The sequence below is a fragment of the Poecilia mexicana genome, unplaced genomic scaffold, assembly GCF_051168715.1.
Source record: "Poecilia mexicana isolate PSO_F unplaced genomic scaffold, ASM5116871v1 scaffold_9, whole genome shotgun sequence".
Taxonomy (NCBI): Eukaryota; Metazoa; Chordata; class Actinopteri; order Cyprinodontiformes; family Poeciliidae; genus Poecilia; species Poecilia mexicana.
In genome coordinates this window covers 301,680-323,620 of record NW_028263378.1, presented here as the reverse complement: position 1 = coordinate 323,620, position 21,941 = coordinate 301,680, and the positions used below count along the sequence as shown (strand labels likewise).

The window sequence follows — 21,941 nt, the reverse complement described above, 5'->3', positions numbered from 1 at the left end:
CCTCTCAGTCCCTCTGATGGACAGCAGTCAGCAGTTAAATCTGGTTAAACTTTATTTAACTAATTCTGCAGCTCAAATCATTTATTCAGAAAAATGATTAGTGAACGTCCTCTACCGTCCAGCTGTCCTTTAGTGTGTCACCGGCTGTCTCCAGGTGTGTGTGTGACTCCAGGCTTTGAGGAGCATCTGAAACAGAACCTCCTGGTACCGGGTCGCTGATGGTTGAGCTGAAACAATAAAAATCGTCTCTGAAGGAACTAATACCTGAGATTTAGCAGAGCTGCCGTTTGGTTCTAACTGATCAATAACTGATCAACCATCAGAGGTCAGCAGGCTGATGGTAAGAGAAGTGGTTCTGTCTGACTGGACTCTGAAGCAGAACCAGGTGGAACCGGTGGATAACACATTCTGATGCAGAAGGGACCACGCCCCCTTCTGACATGGTTCTGCCGGCACTGGTCCAGTCTGGGTCAGAACCAGGTCCATAAAGCCCATTGGCATCCAGCAGACTCCAGCTGTGCCGAGTCCCGATTGGCCGCTGCTCCTCCACAGCTCATCTCTGATTGGCTCGTGGAGCATTCCGTGGGCGGATCCTCAGAGAGAGTTCCCACAGAGCTTCTTCTGCCAGGTGATCGCTGAAGTCATTAAAGAACGACATGATGTCATCATCCCGCGCCAGAGAGTACCGCCTGCAGGGACACAGACATCACAGTGATGCACTGATGGATGGAGGTTGGATGGTGGTTGGATGGTGGTTGGATGCACTCACTCCCTCTGGAATCCCCTCAGAGTGTCCAGGATGTTGAACTGCTGCCAGCACTTGGAGAAGTTCACCTTTGACCCCAGTGACGTGGTCAAGGTGTCGGGGTTCCCCAGGTGGACGAAGGTTAGGTCCTGCAGGATCAGCCCCCTGCAGGCAGAGCAGGTCAGACAGGGACAGGTGTTAGAGACGTCGTCATGGCAACGCCCAAGCGAGCCCTCAGCAGGTGAACCTACAGGTAAGGGATGCAGGGAGGCTCCGCCTCCGCCAGCGCTGCGCGGTACGCCCTGAAGGACGACGAGCTGTCGATGAGCGAGGACATGTCCTCCAAGCTCTGGAAGACACAGAGGACAAGTGAGGGAAAAAGTGAGGGACAAGTGAGGACAGGTGAGGAGACAAGTGAGGACAGGTACCTCTGCCGTGCTCCGCTGCCAGTCCAGCCGTCTCAGGGGGGCGGAGTCCAGGGCGGACAGGATGGACAGGTAGGAGTTGAAGTTGTTGAGTTTCCTCAGGTGCTGCGGAGACACAGCAGAGACACATCCACCAGATGGACAACAGGGGGACACCGTCCTCATCCTCACCGCTTACCTTCATCACCTTCAGGAACTTCAGCAGGTGCTTCTCTCTGTCCTGAGCTTTGTCCTGCAGGATGACCACGGAGCGCACCCTGGAGGTCAGAGGTCACAGGTCACACACAGCAGAGCTCTGCTGGACTGACCCAACAGAACCAGAACCAGAACCTGAACCTGGGTTTTCCTCACCAGAAGGAAACGTTGTTGAAGTGCTGAGTGAACTCCGTCAGGTGAGGACTCCTCTCCTCGTTCTGCTCCTTGGACCAAAGCAACACCTCCGGCAGCTGAGACCGACAGGTGAGAGACCGACAGGTGAGAGACAGACAGGTGAGACAGACAGGTGAGACCGACAGGTGAGAGACCGACAGGTGAGAGACAGACAGGTGAGAGACAGACAGGTGAGAGACCGACAGGTGAGACAGACAGGTGAGAGACCGACAGGTGAGACAGACAGGTGAGAGACCGACAGGTGAGAGACAGACAGGTGAGACCGACAGGTGAGAGACCGACAGGTGAGAGACAGACAGGTGAGACCGACAGGTGAGACCGACAGGTGAGAGACAGACAGGTGAGACAGACAGGTGAGACCGACAGGTGAGACCGACAGGTGAGACAGACAGGTGAGACAGACAGGTGAGAGACCGACAGGTGAGACCGACAGGTGAGAGACAGACAGGTGAGACCGACAGGTGAGAGACAGACAGGTGAGACAGACAGGTGAGACAGACAGGTGAGACAGACAGGTGAGACAGACAGGTGAGAGACAGACAGGTGAGAGAGAGACAGGTGAGAGAGAGACAGGTGAGAGAGAGACAGGTGAGAGACAGACAGGTGAGACAGACAGGTGAGAGACAGACAGGTGAGAGACAGACAGGTGAGAGACAGACAGGTGAGAGACAGACAGGTGAGAGACCGACAGGTGAGACCGACAGGTGAGACCGACAGGTGAGAGACAGACAGGTGAGAGACAGACAGGTGAGAGACAGACAGGTGAGAGACAGACAGGTGAGAGACAGACAGGTGAGAGACAGACAGGTGAGACAGACAGGTGAGACAGACAGGTGAGAGACAGACAGGTGAGACAGACAGGTGAGACCGACAGGTGAGACCGACAGGTGAGACAGACAGGTGAGACAGACAGGTGAGACCGACAGGTGAGAGACAGACAGGTGAGAGACAGACAGGTGAGAGACAGACAGGTGAGACAGACAGGTGAGACAGACAGGTGAGAGACAGACAGGTGAGACAGACAGGTGAGACCGACAGGTGAGACAGACAGGTGAGACAGACAGGTGAGAGACAGACAGGTGAGAGACAGACAGGTTAGACAGACAGGTGAGACAGACAGGTTAGACAGACAGGTGAGACAGACAGGTGAGACCGACAGGTGAGACAGACAGGTGAGACCGACAGGTGAGAGACAGACAGGTGAGACAGACAGGTGAGAGACCGACAGGTGAGACCGACAGGTGAGAGACAGACAGGTGAGACCGACAGGTGAGACCGACAGGTGAGACCGACAGGTGAGACCGACAGGTGAGAGACCGACAGGTGAGACCGACAGGTGAGACCGACAGGTGAGAGACAGACAGGTGAGACAGACAGGTGAGACCGACAGGTGAGAGACAGACAGGTGAGACAGACAGGTGAGAGACCGACAGGTGAGACCGACAGGTGAGAGACAGACAGGTGAGAGACCGACAGGTGAGACCGACAGGTGAGAGACAGACAGGTGAGACAGACAGGTGAGACCGACAGGTGAGAGACAGACAGGTGAGACAGACAGGTGAGAGACCGACAGGTGAGACCGACAGGTGAGACCGACAGGTGAGACCGACAGGTGAGAGACAGACAGGTGAGACAGACAGGTGAGACCGACAGGTGAGAGACAGACAGGTGAGACAGACAGGTGAGAGACCGACAGGTGAGACCGACAGGTGAGACAGACAGGTGAGAGACCGACAGGTGAGAGACCGACAGGTGAGAGACAGACAGGTGAGACCGACAGGTGAGAGACAGACAGGTGAGACAGACAGGTGAGACAGACAGGTGAGACAGACAGGTGAGAGACAGACAGGTGAGAGACAGACAGGTGAGAGACAGACAGGTGAGACAGACAGGTGAGAGACAGACAGGTGAGAGACAGACAGGTGAGAGACAGACAGGTGAGAGACAGACAGGTGAGACCGACAGGTGAGACCGACAGGTGAGACAGACAGGTGAGAGACAGACAGGTGAGAGACAGACAGGTGAGAGACAGACAGGTGAGAGACAGACAGGTGAGAGACAGACAGGTGAGACAGACAGGTGAGACAGACAGGTGAGAGACAGACAGGTGAGAGACCGACAGGTGAGAGACCGACAGGTGAGACAGACAGGTGAGAGACAGACAGGTTAGACAGACAGGTGAGACAGACAGGTGAGACAGACAGGTGAGAGACAGACTGGTGAGAGACAGACTGGTGAGAGACAGACTGGTGAGAGACAGACTGGTGAGAGACAGACTGGTGAGAGACAGACTGGTGAGACCGACAGGTGAGACCGACAGGTGAGACCCACAGGTGAGACAGACAGGTGAGACCGACAGGTGAGACAGACAGGTGAGAGACAGACAGGTGAGAGACAGACAGGTGAGCACCTGGATCTTGCAGAACAGGTCCGAGTCCAGCAGGGTGAGCTGTTCAGCCAGGTCCTGACTCCTGAAGTCCAGCAGAGTTCCTGGCCTGCCAGGTGAAACACACAGGTGAGACAGCGACCAATCAGAGCACATCGTGGGCCGTCTAGTGCAGTCGGGTGGGCGGGGCTACCTGGCGGCTACGCCTTTGGCTGCGAGTGGGCGGAGCGACTGAGGGGAGCCAATCAGCTTCCACCTCTCCTCCATCTTGGACAGGATGTTGGCGTGCAGGAGGCGGGCCATGCCCAGCTCTCCACCAATCAGAAGGCAGAACACCAGGTCAGACAGCAGCAGCAGCAAATCAGGTTCCAGCTCCACAGAACTACAGCGAGAGAGAGCCGAGGGATCAGAACCAGAGGTCCGGTTCCACACCAGAACCAGAGGTCCGGTTGGGCCCGGCAGTCTCACCTGAGCCCAGCCACCACTCTGACCAGCAGCTGGATGGAGTTCCTGGCGGCCGTCGGATCGGCGGCGCCGCCTTCCCTCAGGATTCTGTACGTGTTGCTGGTTAAGGACATGACTGACCCGGACCGTGGTTCTGACCCGGCTGGAAGGACCGAGGCGTCCCTCGGGTGTATAAGGATATCTGCGCTGCAGCTTGCTGATGACATCACTGGGCGTGGCGAAGCCCCGGTAGGTGCAGAGAAAGGCCTCCTGGTACTGGTTCTGTTCTGTAAAAACCCAAACAGGACACCATCAGGTCCAGTCCGGTTCTGTTCTACAGAACCTCAGCTGTCCTCTGCTACTGGTCGGGTCAGCCTCACCAGGGGAGTTCTGTTGGTTCCTGTTGGGTTCCTGCTCACCTGAATCCCGCCCCCCTCCCCCTCCCCCTGCAGAGACAGGGCCTTGTGTGATTGGCTGGCAGACGTACCGCTGCTGCCGGGCTGTGTGGCTTGGACCAATAGGATCTCAGGAGACGCAGCCTTCACCTCTGGCCCCTCCTCCTCCTGAGGGCAGAGGGGTGGGATTAGAGCACAGGTGAGACTTGTGACCACAGCAGAAGGGGCGGGGCCAAACCTCAGACTTCAGAGTGATTCTGTGACGGATCTCGTTTGGGTCAGCCAATAGGAGCTCGTCTTCTTCATCTTCCTCTCCGTTTCTCTGGCTGAACTCTGACCCTTGCTGGTGGTCCACAGAGCTGCAGAGCAGTGAGGCTGAGAGTCTGCACAGGTGTGTGTGTGTGTGTCTAAAAGACAGGTGGGTGTGTAGGTGTGTGCCTCACCTGTCCTCGCTGTCAGACTGTGTGTCCTGGATATGGGAAAAAAAAATCACAGGAATGAAATTACACCTGGAGAAGCTCTGATGACAAAGCAGGAGATAATTGAACATTTCAGTAAAATCTCTCACATCCACTCATTATGACCTGTGGCAGACATTTTTCAAGATGGCCGCACAGTCCATTTCTGCACTAAATTTGCCAGCACTTATCCCAGTTGGATGCTTATGGTGTCAAATTATAGGTGCATATGGTGAACCATAGAAATCATTCGTATTGTTTAGATCTTGCGTTTCCTTTCTCTGTTGGACACTTTTCAAAATGGCTGCCAGAATGTGTGTTTGCACCAAAATCAGCAGCAGTTGTTGCTAGTGGTGGGCACAGCTAACCAAAAAGTTAGCTTCTTTTCCCACTACAGTGATCCTTCGCTCTATCGCGGTTCACCTTTCGCCGTCTCGCTGCTTCACGGATTATTTTTTTGTGCAGTTTTTTTCACAGTGCATTGTGTTCTGCGTCCTGATTGGCTAAACAGTCTCTGCGGTTCTTCTCTACCTGTGTGCCAATAATGTTACCGTATTTAAATACAAGTAATACAGATTGGCCATCCAGGAGATGAAAGCTGAAAACTTTGAATGCCTGCTGGAAAAAACTGGCCAGAATCAGAGCAGAACCCGACCGGAGGCTCAGATCCGTCGCTCTGCCGTAGATCCAGCTGTGAATTTCACAGGGCAGCTTGGAGGAGACGCTTTAATGACACGACTCCTGATCACATTAAGGCCCGATTGATGAACACGCACATCGCTGACCTGGAAACAGGTTTTGTTCTTTGGTTTCAATGAAGAGTATTTATTTATGCTGTGTAATAATCGTAAAAAATAAAAGTAACTACTTCACGGATTTCACTAATCGCGGATTATTTTCGGAACGCAACCCCTAAGAAAAACGAGGGATCTCTGTAATTCACTAAACAAGAATCTCATCGCTAAACTGAAGTAGCAGAAGCTAATGCTATCAATTATGATGACTGTCACCAAGTCTCTCATCTGGATCTCATTTTAGCTGACGAGCGGTCTGAAGCCCGCTAACAGCAACGTCCTCAGATTCTGGCAGGTTCTGGTTCTTCTGCATTTTATGACTTTAAAGTTTATGAACAGGAGTGAAGCTGAAAACGTCTGAAGGGACAGAAAGTTCATGAAAATGGGGAACATTTCATGGCAATAACTGGCTCAAAAACGGCAGCCATCTTGAAATGCCAGAGCCTGATGAAAAATATGATGAACATCCAAGCTGAGAGGTCAGCATGCTAATGCTAGCAGCTACAGACAGACTGTTTCGATGGCAGAACATAGGCCCGGTTCTGACCTCTGACCCTGAATGAGGGGCTAAGGTCAACCTGAGGCTCAGGTTCTGGTCCGCTGATATTCTGGTCTGACCCGGCACACAGAACCCAAACAGAACCCTGGAGTTCTGCTTCTTCCTCACCTGCTGTTTCTTCTTTGGTGGTAAAGCAGGGGCAGGAAATGGACCTACAGAGGGGGCGGAGCCTGTGGTCAGGTGATCCAGCTGGTGGGCGGAGTCTTGATCTCGCTGTCGGACTTTATATTTCTGGTAGAATGAAACTGCAGACGGGTCGGTGGAGGACGTGGAGCAGAACTGCAGGTACTGATGGACTGAGGACAGGTGGAGGACAGGTGGAGGACAGGTGGAGGACAGGTGGAGGACAGGTGGAGGACAGGTGGAGGACAGGTGGAGGAAAGGTATGTCAAAACTGCAGTTATTATCTTTGGACCTAAAGATGAACAATGTAGACTTATAGACCTAGACTTATGGATATACAATTATAGATCTAGAATTGCAGATCTAGAGTCAGCTTCAGTTCTTCCAGCTGGATACCAGAGATCAGGCTGACCTCTGACCTGACCCTCCAGAGCCACATAAAGCCGGTTCCACAGTGGTTCTTAACCTGGGTTCAGGGGTTCGGCGGAACCTCTGCCGTGGAGGTAAAGACTCACTGTGTAAAGTCGTGATGACGCCCCGCTTTGCCGTCACTTGCTGCAGAGGATCACGTTACATTGCTGAGCCAATCAGAGCTGCAGAGGAGCTCTGATTGGAGGAGCTCCTCTTAGCAGGGATTTGAACTTGTGTCTTTAATTACTTCAGCAAAGCTCACAGTTTTTACCAAATTCTATAGTCTAAATTTGCTACTTAGTCACATCTTTTCGGGGTTGGTACTGCCTCTAGTGGCGTGGGGGAGGTAATACAACTAATATAATTACATTAATAAATCAGAATACCCAAATTATTTTCTGGGGGGGGAGGGCCTTCGGTGAATGCGCATATGAAACTGGGGGGGTTCAGTACCTCAAAAAAGGTTAAGAACCACTGTTCTAGCAGCTGCAGAACATTTCAGGACCAGAGGACTAAAGTCTCCGACCAGAGAAACTCATCCAGGATTTAGTGGCTCTGATTCCTGCAGCAGGTCAGACTGACAGACCAGAAGCTGCAGCTGGAGATCTGACTAGAACCAGGAGGGTAGAGACACCACCCGGTTCTACACCACCCGGTTCTACACCACCCGGTTCTACACCACCTGGTTCTATTTAGTAGTTTATAAATCACTGAACGGATTAAAGATCTGCTGCTGCTGGATCAACCTGCTGGTTCTGGTTCTGCTCTGCATCAGAACCAAACATGGAGAAGCAGCTTTCAGCTTCTATGTTCCACAGATCTGGAAACCCAGCTGGATGGAGTTGCTATGGAAACATAACTTAATGACGCCTCTCAGCAAAACGTTTCAATTGTTGATTCTATGTTGCATGAATTTATGTTCTTTACAAATAAAATTTGATTGATTTAAAGGATTTTCAAACTTCCACCAATCAGCTGCTCTGTTTTCACTCACTGTGTCGCTTCTTCTCAGGAAGGGGGGGGGGCGTCTTACTGGGGGACAAGGGGGAGGACATGGGGGCTTCAGGGTCAATGACATCATCACTGGGGGCGGAGCTTGTGTCCACATGTGTGGAGTTAAACCCAAAGGTGGACGCCTTCTGAGAGCCGCTGACACCTACAGGGAGAAGACAGGACAGACAGGTGAGGAGGGACAGAGAGAGACAGGTCAATGTCACATTTCTTTATAAATATTTAGTTTATAAAGTTGAAGTTGCACCAAAGTGCTCGACAGAAGTCCATAAATAAACTATTTCTAAGAAACGAAATAAATAAGTTCCAATATTACAATAAATCAGAGACTTCAGTGAGTAAAAACGACGTTAAGAAGCACCTTGAAACTGCTTCAGAGTCAATCAGACCTGAAATAAGACAGCAAATCCTCAAATAAAGAGCTACAGTTATCCAAACAGGTGGTGATAAAAACATGAACATTTTTCTCAAATCCTTAAAACAGAAGCAGAAACTTGGCTAAATAAAAAAGTCGTGTATCCAAATGGCTCAGAGCCAACAGCAACGTTTTTCAGCTGACTGGTGAAATGGAGCGAAGCTACCAAGAACCGTTTCACTTCTAGCATAAAAATTATTCTGTCCCCATAAAAAAGTCCAAAACTTTTATTTTCGCTAAGATGAAGAAAGTTTGATTCCATCCATGATTTAACTTGAAATAAACAGTCAAAGACTGCAGAGCCATTTTTATTATGTTTACAATAAGCAAACTGAGCTAACCAAGCTAATAGAGCTAGCCAAGCTAACTGAGCTAAGAGGATATCACAGTCTACTGTGTCAAATGCTTCTCTGAAATCCAGCAACAAGACAGCAGCAGCTCAGGGTCCAGAGATTGACGGAGGGACAGGAGAGGACAGAGAGAGAGACAGACAGAGGGACAGGTGTGTCCTCACCTGTGGTGCTGCGGCGTCTCTTCTCCGGCAGGGCGGGGGGCAGCGGGGGCAGTGTCTCCGAGGACGACAGGTCGGTGTGGAGGAAGTCGTAATCCGGGTCATCCTCTGAGAACAAGACAGAATTAGAACCGGGTCCAGCCCGTCGGACGATTTCTACACCACGACCAGAACCAAGAACCAGGACTGAGGCGGTTCTGAGTCCAGTCTGTCTCTGGTGGACTGCAGGACAGAACTAGGCCGGTGTTATGGATTAACTGGTGGCTAAATTAACTTGTGGTGGCACGTGGGGAAGACAGACGTTTCTGTGGGCGTGGCTTTTTAGGACCCCTTTACCGAACCAGGAAGTAAACCATAGACATCATATACGTATTTACCATAGACATAATATAAGCATAGACGCCTCATGGACTACTCTGGCGCAGGAAATACGGCTGCCATCTTGGAGCGGTATACCCTCCTACTTTGCTCAATCAAAACAGCAGAAGATGCCTCAGCACTGAGGGATATTGTTGTTCGGATCGATGGATTATTGATGTGAGGGCTCCACAGACAACATTTCACAAGTAAGATGGACATATTATTGTGTATATATTGTGATTAGAATATTACTTTACTGTATTTATGTCCACCGGCGAGATACCAGCTAAAATTAGCTACAGTGCTTGGTGTAATACGGGTTCAGCCCCGCTATGAAGGCTAACTGAGATTCTGTAAATCTAAAAAAATTAATTATTCTCTAACATTGACTTAGATTATCTGACACGACACAAGGGCCTATATTAGAAATGAAACAATATAACACATATTATAAAACTTATATTATGTGTTATAACATTCACCGGCAAAGTTTACACAGGTAGTAAAGACTATTATTTATATTCTTTCACTCTGTCAAAAGTAAGATACATCCTAAATCTTCCGTTTTTGTTTTGAAAGTTTCCTAAAGACACGATGTGAGGAAGAAGAGGGAGATATCTATAAAGAGAGACAGATTCACTGCAGCACGGATGAATCTCACATCGGATTTTGGACTCGTCGGCTGAAAAAAAAAAAAAAAAAAAAAAAAAAAAATATATATATATATATATATATATATATATATATATATATATATAAAATTCAGTATTAATCATTATTTATTAGTGCCATTATTAATTTTTATTTATTAGTGTTTGTATAGTTATATACATATGTATTGATATTACTAAATAATTTATTAAATAAATTATGAACGGCTGTGTGCTTTGTAATATGCTCTTCATACATCGATATCAGAATATTCCATTCCTATTCTATTGTTATAGCCACTAAGCATATTTAAATATGATGAACTATGTATTAAAAACATACTTAAAAAATACAATTGTTTAAAAATGTTGCTTTGATAGATGTTTGAATGTGGTTTACAGTAACAAAAAAGTGTGTTATGATCGATTAAATGCGCTGATACATCATTGTGCCTGCTAAACACATAACGCTGAGTGGAGTGGAGTACCGCTCCAAGATGGCCGCCCTAAATCTCGTCAGCGACAATAGGCGAGAGCGGTCCATGAGGCGTCTATCCTTATATTATGTCTATGGTATTTACAGTCACGTGCAGAGGGGAGGGGGCTAGGGGCGTAGACCCATAGGCATAATATAAGGGGTTAGGGTAATGCGTAGACCCCTCATGGAGCGCGGAGTCCTACGTAACAGCGTCCGCCATCTTGTATCCGACTGAGGGCGATCGGAGCTCCTTAAATCCTGTTCTGTGTGTTTCAACCGTTTTACGAAAAAAACTGGATTCAATGGCATCACCTTCCCCAGGTAAGGATGAAAGATCAGAATTACTTTGCAGCCAGAAATTCACTTCTATACAACCGAAAAATATTTCCTAAATTGGCCCAAAGTAACCGCTGATTGTTAGCATAGCGGCTAACGTTTTCATACTGTTTTCTAATGAGAGAGGTGATGAAAAACCGCTGCTAGAGGAGAAGTTCATTAGAAACCAGAGGATTTAGTGAGGAAAGGTCAGTCAGGATCAGAGCTGGAGCTGCTGCTCTTCAGTCTGTTTCCAGCTCAGCTTCACCATGTCAGTATTTAGCTATAAAGATGCTACGAGTCAGAGCCCAACATGCTGAACATGTCTTTTTATGAATGTGAAGGAAACATGTATGTATTTTCTATTAACTTTTGGATAATTTCTCTTTTATCCTCGGCTTCAGCCTGTGAACCAGGACGTCTCAGAAGTCATTGAGTTCTCCCAGTGAGACCAGCAGACTGAAGCCTGTGACCAGTGTTCCCAGTATAATAAATAAATGTTTATTCTTTCACTTTGTGTATTTTTAAATATCTCAATCTGAAGTATTAGTGTATTAATACAGCTTATGTAATGAAATAAAAATAATTTACTCAGAATTATTTTCACTCTTTGCTGTCAATAGCAGAGTTGACTTACTGCAATACATATCTTTTTCTTTGGAAAAAAGTAAGAAAAATGTGTAGTTTATTGTCTGACAATGACTGATTTATAAGTCAAAATTCATTTCTCAATGTATAAAAAATAAATACAAGAAAATTATTTGTTTCTTGTCTTGAAATGTTAAATGTACATGAAATTATGGAATTATGTAAATATGTTATTTAATTAAACACTGTAAAAGTGTCTGTTCATCAATGTTAATATAAAAATGATCAGAATCATTTCTACCAAATAAAACATTGTGCTCTTTATTCAGAAATGCCCCAAAACATTAAATAATCACATCAAAAGTTAGAAACTCTCTTCAGTCATTTCTTTGATTGCCAAATATATTAATGTGTGTGAAAATGTGTCAATGACAGAAATTAATTTAAAATATTTTGTCAAACGCCAATTTCTGAAGTTCGGTCCATTTACTTGTATTAGCTTACTGGCACATATTCCACATTCAATATGGCGGACGCTGTGACGTATCACAGCAACAGGTCACCCGCTCCATGACCTCTGACCTGCTCCATGAGGCGTCTATGTATTTATGTCTGCTTGAGCACCTTCCCCTTTTGCTCCTAGCCTCCAAGTGCCCTTTTGGTCAAATTTATTATTTCCTAAGCCCTCTTCTGACACATAATAACATGTACTAAAATGATTTTGTTTTATTGTTGGGTTTTTTGTACAACATAGTTAGATGACGGAAAACGTTGAAGTCTCGTTTCTGCTTCAGCGGTTTAAGCAGAGAGGTAATGAAATACAACAGACACTGACAGGCCTCTGCGTCTGCCTTTCTCTGAAGAACTGCTGAGGGGAGGAGACAGCCAGGTGAGGAGAAACTGTTCTGATCTATCATTCAGTATTTTTATCATACAGACATTAGGCTGTTGTTGTTGTGCTATCAGCTAGCTGCTAGCTAACGACTTTGCTAGAAGCTAGATAACTGAAAAGCTTTTTCCCTGTATCGTTAATGATATCAGTCATTCTTCGGTATCGATTATGCAATGGGGCACATCGCCCGTCCAAAACCGATCATCTCCATAATGGATAAATGTCTAATTTCCTTTGCTGCATAATGTACATTTCATTTATTCTGGTGTTAGGTAAATGTATCTTGAAGGAGAATAGCACTTAAATAAATGTCCAACAAGGGTATTCATTTAGAATTAAAAATAACTCACCCTGAACTACCATGATAGATATAATGTATGTAATAAAAGTCATTAATGAAGGAGAAAAAACTCAACCAGACTTTAAGTTTAGGGTTCGCAGAGTATGGAGTTAATTTTTTCCCCAATTATTCAATGGGAAAAAATAAACTAACCTCAGTTAAGTAAAATAAAATTGTAATCAAAACATTTGGAATTGTAATGATTTCTCTTTAACAAAAGGTTTTCTTTAAAAAACTTTTTTTAAATTAAATAACTCATTTTTTTCTCGTGAATTAAAAAAGTTATTTGCCAAACAAACTTTTATTTGCACACATCAGAAATCTTTTGTTGTGATTTTGGGCCCCGCCCACGACGTCATGTGAGAATCACAAGCAAAACTTTGAGTCACAAACAAAAACTTAGAATAGCAAGAAAATATTTATGACATGCACAAATAAGTTTGTTTTGGAAATAATTTTTTCACTTCATGAGACAAAAATGTGAGATTTTAATTTTAAAACAAGTTTTTTAAGCTAAACTCAGCAGCTGTTCTCATGGTGACATGCATTAACAATTCAATATTTGCTTTTTTTTTTTTTTTTTTCTGCAGTTCCACGTTAAAGTTTGCTGCAGCTCTGCTTTAAATTACTAATAAAATATCTTACATATGCATAGTTGTATGCTCTATATATAGATTTTCCTTAGCTTTGATTGTATATCTTACAATTTTGTAATTTATCATTGTTTATTAAACTCTGAAAGCTGTGTGGCTTTAATATTCTGTCCTAGAATGCGGTTAGATGGGCCCTTTTTTTTGAGCACCTGCCCCTTAGTGGCCTCTGCACGGCCCTGCGTATTTATGTCTATGACGTAAGCAATGTGATAAGCTTAAAGAACATGTTAGTCAATATAAGTGAGAAGACGTAAAATAATGATCATTATTTTAACAATGCTGAGTGAAACTCTGACTGTTTAGAACAGTCTTCTTTTGAAGTGCGGTATATTTTTGATTATATTTCAATACATTCTAGAATATTCCTTTACATATAAATAATTATGTTTTGAAGAGGTCTTGAATGTCACTAGTTAATCTAGTGACAGTGCAGCTCGATTGTTTTTTGTTTTTTTTTAAAGTTTATTTTCCATCGTCTACAGCCTCCAAACTGTTTCCCAGTAGAGAACACACGGACAAATACTGTAGATATGGCTCATATCTGCTGGTGGCATCTGACAGTAATGTAGGAACGTTTATTATTATTATCCGTTTGGCTTGTCCATTTGGATATCACCACCAGCTACAGCATTGGCTGTCAACCTAACATCATTTAGATGAGATTTGATTGCAGTACAACTTATCCACATTACTTGATATTCCTCTCTATTTGGACACGTAAATACCACAAGCAACACCATCAGGTATGTGATTTAAATTTTATTAAAGATTATGACACCAACCTCATTTATTAGCCACATTTACTATGGGTAGTGTCGCTAAAAAAATAAAACGGTTCAGAAACAGCGCGGTTGCATTAGGATCTGAGCCAAACACACACTAGGCTAGAAGTGTTAACAAGCAACTCACACTGCAGGTACCTGGGAGCCAACCCCATGTTATTCTGATCAGTGTTGGTTACAAGAAGCAGAAACTGTCCACTTACGTTTACATTGCGGCTACTCATGAGTTTAAATTAATTTATTCGGGTGAACTTGACCGTGAATGGGATTGTCGTGTTTCTCATTGATCTGGTTATGCTCAAAAAAAGGTGTTTACGAAGCGCACTGCATGCTGCTCTATAGACAATTATTTAGAAACATAATTTTTCACATGTAACATTAAACATATATGCATCAAATGGGATTTACAGCAAAGTTTTGTAAACGATTTTGTCACATAGTTAGCATTGTCAACAGGCATTGATGCAGCCACCTACAATTTAGAAACATCTGCGGTGCGCATAGGTTTCAACCAGTTAATTTAGCCACCTGTTAATCCATATCACCGGTTCTTGTACCTACCTGCTGAAGTCACTGCCAGCAGAGGGCAGCATTCCCCAAACACAGGAAGTGGTAGCTGAGAGGACGTGATGTCACTCACAACCCCTTTTGTGGGCAGGAAGTGTGTGTGTGTGTGTGTGTGTGTGTGTGTGTGTGTGTGTGTGTGTGTGTGTGTGTGTGTGTGTGTGTGTGTGGTAGTTACCACTTGGTGAGGTGTTGGCTGCAGAGTCTGCAGAGGAAGAAGAGAGTCGCTTGCAGCAGCTGTCATCCTGAAACATACAGTGTTTCAGTGTTGTCAGCATCTGAAGGTCTTCCGGCCCACCAGTAGGTTTGATCGCTTTTTCTGAATGAATGTCTGACTGCTATTACCATAGCAACCAAGCAGACGGCATGATTCCTGAGTATGGAACCCAAACGGAGCAAAAATGAGGGGAGCAAAGGCTGCGCCCTGTGGAACCGCAGCAGAGGATTCAGAACCAGCCGGGTTCCATCTGATGTGGTTCTGCTGAAACCCGGCTGGTTCTGTGAGCAGTTAGCTGCAGTTAGCAATGGTTAGAAACTCTTAGCAGCTGTTAGCAGTGGTTAGCAGCTGTTAGCAGTGGTTAGCAGCTGTTAGAAACTGTTAGCAGTGGTTAGCAGCTGTTAGAAACTCTTAGCAGCTGTTAGCAGTGGTTAGCAGCTGTTAGAAACTGTTAGCAGTTGTTAGCAGCTGTTAGAAACTCTTAGCAGCTGTTAGCAGTGGTTAGCAGCTGTTAGAAACTCTTAGCAGCTGTTAGCAGTGGTTAGCAGCTGTTAGAAACTGTTAGCAGTTGTTAGCAGCTGTTAGAAACTCTTAGCAGCTGTTAGCAGTGGTTAGCAGCTGTTAGAAACTCTTAGCAGCTGTTAGCAGTGGTTAGCAGCTGTTAGAAACTCTTAGCAGCTGTTAGCAGTGGTTAGCAGCTGTTAGAAACTCTTAGCAGCTGTTAGCAGTGGTTAGCAGTTAGTATTAGCTGTTAGCTCAAGCAGAACAGCAACAGATTCAGCAGAACCGTTTGAATGTTATTGACTTACTGAATGTTCTGAGTTTGCTAAACGGACTGAAAGACCTCTATAGTGTGACCAAGAAACAACAACTTCCTGTGAGACTTTAAAATTAAAAGCCTCTTGGAGATCGGCTTAAAACGAACTAAGCCATTTGGTCAAGACGTGGCTGCACACTGACAACCCTGCTGACCCGTTTATGTGACATGACCTCACCTCCACCTGCAGGTCTTCCTCAGGCTGCCGGATTATTGGTGTTACTATGGCAACCTTGCAGTGGGCAGGGACAGGGAGGGGCGGCGTCTGGCGCCTTTTAGGAGGCAGAGCGGGAGGACTGAAACAAGGGAAGAGAAAGAGAGAAACGGGTTAGAGGACACGTCCACAGAATGGACATGTTTGTCCAGATGGACACATCCCTGTGGTTCTCCAGGTCCCAGAGTGAGACTAACAGCTCCACCTGCTGGTGGTATGCAGGTCCTGCTGTCGCCACAATCAGCCGATCTGGAACAGAGACAGTTTCCTCTCCACTGCCGCCATATGCTTGACCTTTCCTAATCTGCTAAGTAATGGGGATCCATCGGTCTGGTGACTGGACTGGGCCACACCACACAACTGGACCGACAGGCCGACTTTTTTTTCTCTCTCTCTCTTGCTTCGGTGAAGGCGGACGCTTCTTTCCTCTGCTCCCTCCTTAACCCTAACCCTGAATCGATCTTGGAGAAGTTGCTGGTTTCGGCTCAGTGGAACGACCAAACTAATTTGGATGATTGGAACTGAGATGTATCAGAGAGACATTAGGGAGGATTGAAATTTATAATCTTCCCAACCTAAGACATTCTGTTTCTGAATTGGCCTTGGAAGGGCTGCATATCTCTAATCTCCTTGAAGATATGTAAACATAACGCTCCTTCCCTCCTCACCCCCTCCTGTTATCCATGGAGCTGAGTGTCCCAGGGACATTCCTGGATAACAACATCTTATTGGACTTCTGCCGGGAGGCTGAGCAACCTGGTTTCATGGCCTTGTGATGTCACTGCCTTCACTCATGTCTTTGTTTTGCCCTTTGTTATTTTTGCTTGTATTTCCTTTTAATTCCTGTAAAGCACTTTGAATTGCCTTGTTGCTGAAAAAGTGCTATATAAATAAAATCACCTTTACCTCGGTCATTTATGGTAATAAATTGACCCAAACCAACTTTAGGATGAAATGTCCATGAGGACACCAAGACATTTTGATCATAGCGGATCAGTTCCTTCTGGACAACCCAAACAGGTCCCCAAGGACACACTGTCCCCTGAGACACTGTCCTCTGCCTTTATGTCATTGAACAGACGTCCACCCCGTCCAAAGAAAAGACAAAGCTTTCCTTTGATCAGAAATGAAAACATCATGTCTCAGTTTGTCCCTCAACTCACACTGACCCAGTCCGGTTCTGGTTCTGATCTGGTTACAGTCTGATCTGCAGCTGGTCGTCTTTCTGGCTGCCTCTTCTTCTTCTGCTCTCCACGCAGACAGGAAGTTAGTGGAGAGAGCAATTGTCTACTTCCTGTTTCTATTTGAGCTCACAGCTCCTCGTTCTCACCGAACATTGGACTCAGCAGAACCAGAACCTGGAGAGGTTCTGCAGCAGACCGGTCCAGTTCAGTGTGAACGGTACCAAACCGGTCAGAGCTGGACTCACCTGAACGCAGACTCCTGAGGGGGCGTGGCCTGGGGTAGGGGCTCTGGGATGGGCATGGGGGGTTTGGGCGGGGCATGTGTCCCCGCCCCCTTTGTCTCCGTCCCTTCCCCCCGTCCCTCGGTAGAGGGACAGGGCGGCGTCCTGGTGGACATCTCCTGGTCTTCAACGACCCTGGATTGTGATTGGACAGGAGACAAGGGGGCAGAGCCTTCTCGTCTCTCTGCGACCAATCGGACGAGCTCCTGGAAACCAAAAGACAACATTTACTGTCCCCCTCGACAAACAGAGGATACGGAGGCTGTCCACCGAGGACACCTGTCCTCACCTTGGCGCTGTTCAGCACGCCCCTGATCACCGTGGTAACGCTCTCCGAAGACCCACCGTCGTCATGGGAGACGCCCTGAAGCATCACCCGGTCGGCCCAGCGGATCAGCTGAGCAACAGCGCCATAGAGATGGGCGAGACGGGCGGAGACGGTCTTACTGCGGGGACGGACAGCGTGGGGACAGGAGACATGGTGAGGACAGAAGACATGGTGAGGACATGGTGAGGACAGAAGACATGGTGAGGACATGGTGGGGACAGGAGACATGGTGGGGACAGGAGACATAGTAAGGACAGGAGACAGGGTAGGGACAGGAGACATGGTGGGGACAGGAGACAGGGTAGGGACAGGAGACAGGGTAGGGACAGGAGACGTGGTGGGGACAGGAGACGTGGTGGGGACAGGAGACAGGGTAGGGACAGGAGACATGGTGGGGACAGGAGACATGGTGGGGACATGGTGAGGACAGAAGACATGGTGAGGACATGGTGGGGACAGGAGACAGGGTAGGGACAGGAGACATGGTGGGGACAGGAGACATAGTGAGGACATGGTGAGGACAGAAGACATGGTGAGGACATGGTGAAGACATGGTGGGGACAGGAGACATGGTGGGGACATGGTGAGGACAGAAGACATGGTGAGGACAGGAGACAGGGTAGGGACAGGAGACATGGTGGGGACAGGAGACATAGTAAGGACAGGAGACATGGTGGGGACAGGAGACATGGTGGGGACAGAAGACATGGTGAGGACATGGTGAGGACAGAAGACATGGTGAGGACATGGTGGGGACAGGAGACAGGGTAGGGACAGGAGACATGGTGGGGACAGGAGACATAGTGAGGACATGGTGAGGACAGAAGACATGGTGAGGACATGGTGAAGACATGGTGGGGACAGGAGACATGGTGGGGACATGGTGAGGACAGAAGACATGGTGAGGACAGGAGACAGGGTAGGGACAGGAGACATGGTGGGGACAGGAGACATAGTAAGGACAGGAGACATGGTGGGGACAGGAGACATAGTAAGGACAGGAGACATGGTGGGGACAGGAGACATGGTGGGGACAGGAGACATAGTGAGGACAGGAGACAGGGTAGGGACAGGAGACATGGTGGGGACAGGAGACATGGTGGGGACAGGAGACAGGGTAGGGACAGGAGACGTGGTGGGGACAGGAGACGTGGTGGGGACAGGAGACAGGGTAGGGACAGGAGACATGGTGGGGACAGGAGACATGGTGGGGACATGGTGAGGACAGAAGACATGGTGAGGACAGAAGACATGGTGAGGACATGGTGGGGACAGGAGACAGGGTAGGGACAGGAGACATGGTGGGGACAGGAGACATAGTGAGGACATGGTGAGGACAGAAGACATGGTGAGGACATGGTGAAGACATGGTGGGGACAGGAGACAGGGTAGGGACAGGAGACATGGTGGGGACATGGTGAGGACAGAAGACATGGTGAGGACAGGAGACAGGGTAGGGACAGGAGACATGGTGGGGACAGGAGACATAGTGAGGACATGGTGAGGACAGAAGACATGGTGAGGACAGGAGACAGGGTAGGGACAGGAGACATGGTGGGGACAGGAGACATAGTAAGGACAGGAGACATGGTGGGGACAGGAGACATGGTGGGGACAGGAGACATAGTGAGGACAGGAGACAGGGTAGGGACAGGAGACATGGTGGGGACAGGAGACATGGTGGGGACAGGAGACATAGTGAGGACATGGTGAGGACAGAAGACATGGTGAGGACAGGAGACATAGTGAGGACAGGAGAAAGGGTGAGGACAGGATGAGGACAGTGTCCCCTCCCTCACCTGTCCAGCTCGTCCGGCTCCAGCTCCGCCAGCGCCTGGACGGCCTCCAGGATGCCGGTGGAGGCTCCGCCCACCAGGCCGCCCACCATGGACCGGTCCAGGCCCGGTTTATGTCCTGCGGGTCGGTCCAGGTCCAGTCTGTCCACCAGGGCCTTGAAGTACTGCAGAGAGCTGAGGACGGCGCGCTCCTGGTCCAGCAAGATGGCCGACTGCAGAGAGGCAGCATCATCAGAACCTCAGGAACACCGGCTACCGGTCGGACCGGGTCGGTTCTCAGCCCAATCCCAGCGTTTTTCAGCCAGTGAATTCACTGACTGACGAAGACTTTGGAGGAACCAGAACCAGAACCAGAACCCCTTGATGTTCCTCTCAGTGTTGATGTGGAGGCCTGCTAATGTTGCTAACACTGCAGTGAACAGAGTCTGGGTTAGCATGCTAACCATGCTAAGTGCTAACCGAGGAACGGCAGGTAACCTTATGACCTCTGCAGGTTTTGGTTCTGGTTCTAAACTACTTTACTGAGAGCACAGAAAGGAGGAGTTTAGGATAATCATTTACTATTTTATTAATTTAATATTATTGTAATGTCATGATTTTATTAATTACTGCTTTCTGGCTGATGATGGTGATGATTAGTATCAGAATAAGTTCTGACCGGGTTTTGACTCAGGTCCAGGTCCGGAGGCTTGGCTCTGGTCCGGTTCCGCTGGGGGTGGAGCCTGTCCTTCAGCTTCATGGTGAGGAAGACGATCTGGGAGGCTGAACAGGAAACCTTCATCAACAATCCATCAAAATAAAAGCCTCTCAGCTGAGTTGGCAGCAGGTAAATCTGTGCTTTGATTGGCTCAGCCATTTAGGTCCCGCCCACCCAGATGCTTCCAGAGGACTGCAGGCCTCAGCCAGCAAAGGTCAAAGGTCAGGGCACACAGAAAGCCTCTGCTCTAAAAACAAGATGGCTGACGGTCTTAGGGTGACCCATCACAGCAGAACCGGAGAGGCCGGGCCCAAACCGGGTCACCAACAGAACCAGGATGCAAACACAGCAGATCTGGAGCACAACGGTCTAGTCGAAGTAGGAGCTGGGGAACTGGTGCTGACCCGTTCTGTTGTGCTGACCCGTTCTGTTGTTCTGTTAGAACCCTGAGAAGACCCGGGATGAGACCGGTTCTGACAGCTGAACTCAGACTGGATCAGAACTGAGCCGGTCCAAATAGAACCTGCTGAGTGGGTTCATCTGGTTGGAAGCAGAACCGGGTACAGAACCACATCAGAACCAGAACCAGGATATTAAGACTGAACTGGTGATACCAGAAAGCTCTTCCTGTCTGGTCCCAGAACCCGGATCGGTTCTGATCCGACTGACTTCTGACAGCGTCCGGGTTCTGGTGGTGCCTTCACCGTCACCTCAAAGCGTGGGACAGAACCGGAGCGGGTTCTGCTGCAGGAAGTGAAGCGCGAAGGAAACTCACCTGATTTTGAGTCTGAGCGGGAAGACATCGTTGGAGGGCGCCCCGAGAGGGACAGGTGGACACTGGAGGGACAGGTGGACACTGGAGGGACAGGTGGACACCGGAGGGACAGGTGGGACCCAGCGGGGACGGATGAGACGCTCTGATCCTCTCACAGTCTGGGTTTCTGTCGACCAGCCGTCTCACTTCCTTCCTCCTTCTCTTCTTCCTCTTTCTGTGAAACTCAGCCTCCCGGTAACCATGGCAACAGCCATGACGCTGCTCTGAGGTCGCAGCAATTCCTCACGCAGCAGCTCCCCCTGCTGGCCAAATGCATTCAACACAGGAAGCTCACTTCCAGCTGCAGGCGGGTCGCTGCCAGAACCTGACCCAGTCCCGACCCAGAACTCGAACTGGATCAGACCCAGAACCGGTTCAGAGTTGAACCAGTTCAGACTGGATCCAGAACCGGTCCTAGGTCTGATTGATAAATCTTGTGAAATTTCCTTTTAGATCCAGAAGTTTCCATTCATTACATCAGGATTGGATGGAAACTCTTCAAACCATCAGAGCCTGGAATAACCTGGAATAACCTGGAGGATTCAGCCAGCCTGTTTTCCTTGCTGATTCTTGAAGCTTCAGTAACTTTTATTAAATGTTTTTTTTCCATGTTAGTGAATCTGCCTCTGTTTGTTGTGAAACAGATCCAACCAGAGCCAGGAGGAGGGGCTTAGCGCTGTCAGTCATCCTCATGTGTGCGCTGCTAAATGTGACAATGGAGCAGAAACAACTTACCCTGACAGGAAATTTTATCTGCCTTCATCAGTTGCTATGCTAACTAGCTTAGCATTCATTCAAAATGGCTGCAGTGTGTAGGGAGGGTCTGAGCAGCATGTACACAAGGATGAGTGACAGCGCTAACACCCACCTCCTGTCTCTGATTGGTCGATCAAGACATGATAAG

The 21,941-nt window shown here is 48.0% G+C and overlaps 1 protein-coding gene and 2 long non-coding RNA genes across 4 annotated transcripts; 2 read left to right on the top strand and 1 right to left on the bottom strand.

Moving 5' to 3' along the window:
- Positions 1 to 34: 34 nt before the first annotated feature.
- Positions 35 to 21,130, bottom strand: LOC106908282 (rap guanine nucleotide exchange factor 1). The gene is made up of 23 exons (XM_088008518.1): positions 20,999 to 21,130; positions 20,185 to 20,288; positions 19,530 to 19,738; positions 17,692 to 17,848; positions 17,367 to 17,608; positions 15,902 to 16,019; positions 14,868 to 14,934; positions 9,071 to 9,175; positions 8,125 to 8,286; positions 6,705 to 6,892; positions 5,229 to 5,254; positions 5,024 to 5,144; positions 4,878 to 4,953; positions 4,593 to 4,677; positions 4,415 to 4,504; positions 4,140 to 4,328; positions 3,971 to 4,055; positions 1,522 to 1,616; positions 1,349 to 1,427; positions 1,174 to 1,275; positions 997 to 1,094; positions 770 to 910; positions 35 to 689 (listed from the first exon to the last, which is right to left on the bottom strand). The coding sequence occupies exons 1-23, from the start codon at positions 21,024 to 21,026 to the stop codon at positions 554 to 556; spliced, it is 2,703 nt and encodes a 900-aa protein (XP_087864644.1). The 5' UTR covers positions 21,027 to 21,130; the 3' UTR covers positions 35 to 553.
- LOC148157549 (uncharacterized) lies at positions 10,738 to 11,630 on the top strand. The gene is made up of 2 exons (XR_015764211.1): positions 10,738 to 10,876; positions 11,275 to 11,630. It is a non-coding gene; the product is annotated as an uncharacterized LOC148157549 (long non-coding RNA).
- LOC148157548 (uncharacterized) lies at positions 14,727 to 21,646 on the top strand. Of its 2 annotated transcripts, none has more exons than XR_015764213.1 (2): positions 14,727 to 14,989; positions 20,200 to 21,646. It is a non-coding gene; the product is annotated as an uncharacterized LOC148157548 (long non-coding RNA). The 2 variants fall into 2 exon arrangements; XR_015764212.1 differs by lacking the exon at positions 14,727 to 14,989 and adding an exon at positions 19,730 to 19,998.
- The last annotated feature ends 295 nt before the right edge of the window (positions 21,647 to 21,941 follow it).

Coding starts and splice junctions, on each gene's coding strand:
- LOC106908282 (XM_088008518.1), bottom strand. CDS start 21,026: ATGTCTTCCCGCTCAGACTCAAAATCAG. Junction 9,176..14,867: donor AGCCAACACCTCACCAAGTG/GTAACTACCACA, acceptor TCTTGTTCTCAG/AGGATGACCCGGATTACGAC. Junction 1,428..1,521: donor TTCAACAACGTTTCCTTCTG/GTGAGGAAAACC, acceptor TCTGACCTCCAG/GGTGCGCTCCGTGGTCATCC.